Below are 8628 nucleotides of genomic sequence, written 5' to 3' on the forward strand. Positions count from 1 at the left end.
CTCTTCTGAGCAAATATAACCACAAAGATGGCACACATTGCCAGAAGTGTCTCTCTTTCTTTAACTTAAATAAAAACATATAATCAGTGAGAAGATTAATCTTTTTTGAAATGTCAAAAAGAAACACTGCCTTAAAATAGTCTACATAACAGACCCTCTTGATTTCTGTCGAACAACCTTACATTAATGTTTTCTAATAAACCTGGCATTGTATACTACAAATTATTGTTGGCTGTTATGCTCCTCTGTAAAAGCATCTATAAATGCATAGATGTAAATGCAAATCAATGTGTTCATCATCAGATCATTGCTTCCGCGAAGGAAAATATTCCAAATTGCATTCATAACATGGCTATTTTGCTCATGCTATTGCATCATATTTGCTGAATAATATCCAGTACATGTTTCCCACTATTTTTGAGATGCTGATTCCAAAAACAGTGCCTGATTTGCATTTGCACATCACACTTTTTCACAAAATACGATGCATTTTGTAGCATCCGCTGAGCCAGATTACAATTATTTGTCCAATTCTCAGTTACTTTTCACACGTATGATTCTGAATAATTTTTTTTTCCTGTTTTTGACTGTTTTGGTTATTTTGATAAGTGCATTAAAGCTGACATATAATCTGAAAAAAAATTTTGAACTCCGCATCTTCAAATCAGGTAATATTTTTTTTTTGCAAATCAGCATATTTTGCTGTGTTATATGCACAAGTACACAACTTCATTTAAACCTGATTTAAAGCATGCACTCATTTATGACTAACATGGTTACAGTTACCAGACTGTTTATTAATTAAAGTGATTCATTAAAAGAGCAGACTTTATGTCAGTCACTGAATCACAGTCATAATGTTAATGAGTCAGTGAATACTTCAACTTATTAAAAACATGAACTACGTGCATATCTCAATATCAACAAAAAGAGTGATGCAAAACAGACTGAGACGGTTCTGGATTCTACTTAACATCGGTTCTACTTCTGTCTCTGCCGTGAAAGACACCTACGCTCCTGAGGACCGCATGCATGCCATTCCTCTCCTCCGCGTGTTCACTTTGCAGATCTGCAGTGATGAGAGTGAACAGCGAGTCCCAATGAGCCTTTCCCCAAACTCCAGTCGCATTCCTTTCCTTCCGCTCGTTCCACTAACCCATATTACGAAGAAACCTACAGATCACCCGGGTTACCAACGCAACCAATGCGCTCCATCAAAACCTGAGATCCGCTGTTTATCACATGCAAACGCTTCTATAAAGATGATCAGAACACGTTAGGGAAAACAAACCAATCTCATGTGCTTGCTGAGTATGGGAGTATCAAACGCACCGGAGCGCACAGCTCCGTTACGCGCACCGGCGCACTGAAAAAAAAAACATTCCTACACATGTGCCACATTGAATACTGCAGTTTGGATTCATTTTAAACAGCCACATCTTTCTCTTACCGTAAAGTCAAACAGGAACGCAGTTTTTTCAAGCGCACGGATGGTTATGATCCGGTAGACGGGAGCGCAGAGCGCGCCGGGCGGCTGGTGAAAGCTGACCGCTACTTCTGCTGCTGGAGGAGGAGGAGGAAACAGGAGGATTTGTGTTGATCTGCAGATTTACTCCTGAGCCGCCTGGCGACCATTTGTGAAATGATATGAGCAAGTGTGTGTCCAAAAGCATAGTCTAATGCTGTTTTTATGACTGATAAGGGGTTCTTCCTCCAGGGGGCGCGCAGTGGCCCAAAATGCTGAATAACTTCGTTGAAATCCATTGAAATCATATGAATGTTTTATTTCATTCAAGATATTTACAACAAAAATCTAATGTAGCTATATTTCTAGTTCTGTCGGTCTCTAGGTCTGGATTTAATACTGTCTCCAACCTTTGGTTAAGGTTCTAATGCAGTCACTAGTCCGTGTGGAGGTCTGCGTGTGAGAAAACAAAATGTTATTCATATATTGTTTATTATTTTAGTTCAGCGTTTCCCCCTGGCTCTCTTTTAGTTCTGCCTCTAAATTGGTTGACTTTAGTTCCAGTTCTGGATTGTGTCTCAAGCTCTGATGAATCTCCAGTTTTTAGCTATTAATACTGTCTGGTTCTAGTTTTAGCTCTGCATCTAGCTTTTAATGTTGAATTTATGCTCGCTTGTTTCCAGTTCTGTCGCTGTTTTGTTTCCATTACTTCGAAGGATTTGATAAACCTGTGATAAAGCCTGTGATTGGTCCATCCTGGTCAGCGCAAAGACAAATAACGCATACCAGGTGATCAGTAGAGCCTTGTGTTTCTCCAGCTGGGGTCTGAACAACAACTAATACTTGAGCAATTACACTAAAAAGTTCATTGAAACTAATTAGGAATGAGCAGAATAAACATAAATAAAATAATTATTATTTAAACCCATCACTCACGACCAATTAGAGACAAGTTCCGATAAACTCCGCCCGATTATTACTTCCACTTTCATGCTATGGACCATTCTACACCTTTACTCTTTTAGTCTACACATCAGTATACTGTTCTCTCAGATTGAATGAAATATAAGAGGTGCCATCTGCTGGTTAAAATACAATATTTTTTAATGATTTTTAAATGATTTTATTTTACAGTTTTGTATTGTTCTGGTATATCTGTAATCCACACACTTTCCGCTCCTGTTATATCTGTCTGTAAGTGGTTTTATTAGTGGGTGTGTTGTGATATCCATGCTGATACCATAGGCCTATCACTGGAAAATGGACTTTGGACATCTTTTAAAGCCTCACACTAAAAATAAATGTAGCATTCGGGAAATACTCAACATTTATTTTACATAAACATGCTTTCTGACCTATGATGAGTTTTGATGTCTATGTAACCAATATAGACATTCGATCTAAATGCAGCATTATTTGCCTTTTCTTTTGCATTATTTTTTCATCACTACAAAATAACACCCTATAAAATCATCTTTAAATAAATTTTGAAATAAATGCAAAAGATATATTCATTAAAAAAACAATGAAGAATCTCTCTTAGATTTATGAACATTACTACTATTGTCATATTCAATTATGACTGTACGGATAATAAATGTTATGACCAAGGCCATCATTCACGTGCCCTCTGATAAAATTCTAAGGGCCTTGGAAACAGCTCCTATAACGCCAACCCTCGTTACACCTCTTTTGTGCCGTCTTAGGATAATTTCTCATTCTTCTCTTTCTGATCAAACCCTCGTCACTCTCTTTATGATGTTGTAAGCTCCAATATAAATGCCATGACAACATGAGCAGGTGTCCTTGACTGTACAGATGATTACTTTATGACTTTATTGCCCTCCTGGTGATGAGTTTCATCATGAGCTTATCTGAGATCAGTTTTCCACACCCAAGAGCAAACCTTTGCCATTGCAGGTACTGGTTTCAGATCAGTGACAAAGTACAACCTATACAGCACCATTTATGACCCCAGCAGCCACCATCCCCTCACCTCCTCCCAATATCTCCCATTTTCCAGCCACAAAGCGACAGGAATCAAGGTCTGCTTGACAAGCTAAAAAACTTCAGGACCTAAAAAAAAAAAACATTACACAGAAACCATGCCGTCTGCGGAGAAACTAGCGCATTTCTTGTCAAGTGCTGGTTTATGTGCAGCTGGAGTGGTTTTATTGGGTTTCGGGATGTCGACGGATTGGGCCGATGCTGTCTTGGACTGCGCTCCGACCGGGAATGCAGAGTTCAATGGAACCTCCAGTCTCCAAACTGGCCTTTTCAATGGCACAGAAACCAAAATCAGATGCCCCAGGATTGACTCACCTGGAAAAGCAGTGATCAGTAAGCTTCAAATAAGACTTCAACTCATTTTATCCATGCTAGATTATGCAGTTTTACATGATATATATTTACATATAATTTATTGCCTTTTGAAACATGTTACAAATGAATTTGATCATTTAAATAAAATAAAATAAAATAAAATAATTAAATAAATCAATTATTTCAAAAAATGAAAATAATTATAATTTAGTCAAACCAAAAATGTATGAACAACTTTACATTACATAACAAAATATCATACAATCAGCATTTATTTTAATGAATCCATTTATGCAAAAACGTACAAAAAATATGTTTGTTGGGTTGCAAATGATAACCTATACTCTTCACTCTCAGGATAAAAAAGGTATACAAGCTGTCTCTGCGATGATGTCTTTTCTAAAGGTACAAATATGTAACATTAAGGTACTAATATGTACACTTCAGGTACTAAAATGTACATTTAAGGTACATATATGCACCATTTAGGGGTAAATAAGGTACCTTTTGAAAGGGTACCACACCTGTGACAGTTTTGGACCTTTTTTTCTGAGAGTGTTCAAAAGGAAGACAAACAGTATTGTGCCACATTGTGGTTGAGAAATGTGAGTGGAAAGTGATCCTCTCGATGAACTGACTAAATGCATCCACTAAAAATGACCAAAAACACCAGCTGATTTAACAGACAATGAGAAAAAACGATGATGGAAAAAATCCTGCAGCATCTGAGTGCAGATGCCGTCTTTTTTGATATTTTGGTATCTAAACACATATATTTTCAAATGTGGCGTAAGTGTCTACATACAGTTTTGGACTATACTGTTTATGATATTAATACCAAGAAGCACAATGGAAATAAATGAAAAGCTAGAACTAAGATGACCTTTGGAAACTGTCGGAATTTGAACCGCCATTCCATAAAAATCACATGACCGTTTTATGTCTGGAATTCAACAAAGGTTATGCTATTTTATGTTAAACTATATATTTTATGCAAAAAATCAACGTTTCATGCAATGACCTCATTATATACTGTATTTTCTCCTTCTCTCTGACACTTAGTGTTCGAACGTCTGGCGAAATTAGCAGGCGCTCCGATCATCCTGCATGCTCTGGTTGTCATCCTGTTGGCTCTGGCTCTTGTGGGGTCTGCAGGCAGTATTCTGGTCACACTGTACAATAGCTTCAGTAACCCATATCAGACCTACCTGGGACCAATAGGACTGTACACATGCAGTGGACTCAGTGGTGAGCAAACACTCACACCAAGACATTTGAATCTCAAACACTATTTGTTTTGCATTTGACCTCTTCATTTTAATTCTTGATTTAACTCTTTTTAAATGTCTAAAACTTTGGCTAAAGATTTAAATGAGTGTAAAAGTGGTCCCACGTCCTTTGGGTAAAGTTGTTGGTCACATTTACTTGAGAAAACCAGTCATTCCAATAGGAATGACTGAATGGAAGCCCGTTTACTCCACGGAATTTAAAAACTAAAAAAAGATAACTCCAACTTTCTGTTTCACAATTCAAACTGAATTCAGAATTGCGAGATATACTGTAAATTGACTTTCTATACCTTGCAATTCTGACTTTATATCTCACAATTCTGTGTATGTTTTTTCTCAGAATTGATTTTTTATAGAACAGTTTTTTATAGAACTTTTTAATGAACTTCAATACATAAACCCACAATGAATAACCCTAAATGATCATTTTAAGTTTATATTTCACAATTCTGAGTTTATATCTTTTATCACAACTCTGAGGAGGGAAAAAAACTTTTTCTCAGAATTGCAAAATATAAACTCAGAACTGCAATATATAAAGTACAATTCTGAAAATAAAAGTCATAATTATGATAAATAAAATTCATATTTTGCAAGTTAAGCTTTTCTCCACAGAAGTGAGAGTAATAAACTCTGAATTTATATCTAGCATACTAAATTCTGAGTTTATATCGCAATTCTGAGCATTTGGACTTTTTTTCACAAGCTTTCAACAAAATTGTGAGAAAGATTGTGATTATATCTCACAATTCTAACTTTATATCTTTCAGTTCTGAGAATTGTGAGGAGAAAAGTCAGAATTATAAGATTACAATTTTTTTCTTTCAATTCTGACTTTATATCTTACAATTCTGAGAGCAAAAAATAATAATAATTTTTCTTCAGATTTACGAGAAAAAAAGAATGGTGAGATATAAACTCAGAATTGTAAGATTTCTTATAGTGTATACCTCACAATTCTGAATTAATATCTTACATTTCTAAGGAAAATACATATATCTTTCTTCAAAACTGCAAGAAAAATGTCAGAATTGTAAGATTAAAATAGTTTATCTCGTAGCAGAAACAGGCTTCAATATGATTGTGATTTTCTCATAAGGGTGAAAAAGTTCCCCATGCAGATTTCACTCATGTTCAAGTTGGTCCCCCAAATTCAGTTCATCATACATCTACTCTATTGACTCTAATAGGTAGTTTTGTGCATGGGAAAGTTTGCTAATGTGTCTTATCTCTTGTCCAGTATGTGTGGCCACCCTGGCGCTGATTCTGTACGTGTCAAACGCTTACCTGGGCGAGATGTTCCAGACGCTGGTGAGAGCAGATGAAGCCAACGTGAAGTTAAGGGATCCAAAAATTACCCTAAAGGCAGGGTTCTTCCTCCTGATACCATACATCGGCGTCAACTTGCTGGCCATCCTCATGGTCTATCTGTATGCCCACGCCGCGTACACTCGCCGCAAAGAGCAGGAGAAACCAACGGAGGATGCGCCCAAAGAGATCATGATGTACTAAAGTCAAAACACAGCAAAAATCTGTTTGGGCGATGATTTTCAGACTGGAACTGAACTGAGTCCAGTAAAACTGCCACATTAACTGTGAAGTGCATTGCAAAACTGAACTTAGCTGAATTCTGTTTGCCACAAAATTCTATTAGTCATAGGCTATGCATACAAAGGCTTAAAAAGTATTTGGACTCTTAAGTCACACTTTAAAAAAGTCATTGCATTAGATAAGTGTCTCAGATGCTTTTTGTGTTCGTGTTTCGTTAGCTGTTTTGCTTGTGCTGTTTCTTTAAAATGAATGCCATTTGTTTTGATATTTCATCTAATGCAGGTTCTAAGTGTGACAAGTGTTCAAATATTTTTATGGGACACTAAATATATTTCATTGCACTTATGTTTAAGAACATTACCATCAAAATATTGTAAAAAAACATTTATTTGTCTAGCTTTTCTCCTAAGAACCTAAAAATCATGTGCATGACGTGTAACTGGTTAAGAAAACAATTCCAATTCCTCTGGACTTTAAGCCAATCTAATGCTTTTTTTGCATATTTTATTGCAGAGATGTGAAAATATTTAGCTCTTATACTATTTATCTGCTTATGCATCAAATATTATATATAAGAAAAAATTGTCTCCTTTGCTGTTTTTTTTTATAATAAAATGTCAATAAATTACAATTCCTCTGTTTCATACATTCCTCAAATATTATGTACAGTATCTCACAGAAGTGAGTACACCCCTCACATTTTTGTAAATATTTTATTATATCTTTTCTTGTGACAACACTGAAGAAATGACACTTTGCTACAATGTAAAGTAGCGAGTGTACAGCTTGTATAACAGTGTAAATTTGTTGTCTCCTCAAAATAACTCAACAAACAGCCATTAATGTCTAAACCGCTGGCCACAAAAGTGAGTACACCCCTACGTGAAAATGTCCAAATTGGGCCCAATTAGCCATTTTCTCTCCCCGGTGTCATGTGACTCGTTAGTGTTACAAGGTTTCAGGTGTGAATGGGGAGCAGGTGTGTTAAATTTGGTGTTATCGCTCTCACTCTCTCATACTGGTCACTGGAAGTTCAACATGGCACCTCATGGCAAAGAACTCTCTGAGGATCTGAAAAAAGAATTGTTGCTCTACATAAAGATGGCGTAGGCTATAATAAGATTGCCAAGACCCTGAAACTGAGCTGCAGCACGGTGGCCAAGACCATACAGCGGTTTAACAGGACAGGTTCCACTCAGAACAGGCCTCGTCATGGTCGACCAAAGTTGTTGAGTGTACGTGGTCAGCGTCATATCCAGAGGTTGTGTTTGAAAAATAGATGTATGAGTGCTGCCAGCATTGCTGCAGAGGTTGAAGGGGTGGGGGGTCAGCCTGTCAGTGCTCAGACCATACTCCGCACACTGCATCAAATTGGTCTGCATGGCTGTCGTCCAAGAAGGAAGCCTCTTCTAAAGATGATGCACATGAAAGCCCGCAAACAGTTTGCTGAAGACAAGCAGACTAAGGACATGGATTACTGGAACCATGTCTTGTGGTCTGATGAGACCAAGATAAACTTATTTGGTTCAGATGGTGTCAAGCGTGTGTGGCGGCAACCAGGTGAGGAGTACAAAGACAAGTGTGTCTTGCCTACAGTCAAGCATTGTGGTGGGAGTGTCATGGTCTGGGGCTGCATGAGTGCTGCCGGAACTGGGGAGCTACAGTTCATTGAGGCAACCATGAATGCCAGCATGTACTGTGACATACTGAAGCAGAGACTGGGCCGCAGGGCAGTGTTCCAACATGATAACGACACCAAACACACCTCCAAGACAACCACTGCCTTGATAAAGAAGCTGAGGGTAAAGGTGATGGACTGGCCAAGCCAATTGTCTCCAGACCTAAATCCTATTGAGCATCTGTGGGGCATCCTCAAACGGAAGGTGGAGGAGCGCAAGGTCTCTAACATCCACCAGCTCCGTGATGTCGTCATGGAGGAGTGGAAGAGGACTCCGGTGGCAACCTGTGAAGCTCTGGTGAACTCCATGCCCAAGAGGGTTA

The 8628-nt window shown here is 37.7% G+C and overlaps 2 protein-coding genes across 3 annotated transcripts in view; one reads left to right on the top strand and one right to left on the bottom strand.

Moving 5' to 3' along the window:
- Positions 1-1565, bottom strand: part of LOC306857946 (receptor-type tyrosine-protein phosphatase epsilon-like) — a 76209-nt gene extending 74644 nt beyond the window's left edge. For both annotated transcript variants that reach the window (XM_079398241.1, XM_079398238.1), the window contains exon 1: positions 1451-1565. The gene's annotated coding sequence lies outside the window, so the exon portion shown is untranslated. The remainder of the gene's footprint in view (positions 1-1450) is intronic.
- Positions 1566-3570: 2005 nt separating this feature from the next.
- LOC306857638 (clarin-3-like) lies at positions 3571-6588 on the top strand (the record flags this gene model as incomplete). The annotated part of the gene is made up of 3 exons (XM_079397664.1): positions 3571-3805; positions 4850-5035; positions 6317-6588. The coding sequence occupies 3 exons, from the start codon at positions 3571-3573 to the stop codon at positions 6586-6588; spliced, it is 693 nt and encodes a 230-aa protein (XP_079253790.1).
- Between the last annotated feature and the right edge of the window lie 2040 nt (positions 6589-8628).

The sequence above is a fragment of the Barbus barbus genome (assembly GCF_936440315.1).
Source record: "Barbus barbus genome assembly, chromosome: 38".
Classification (NCBI taxonomy): Eukaryota; Metazoa; Chordata; class Actinopteri; order Cypriniformes; family Cyprinidae; genus Barbus; species Barbus barbus.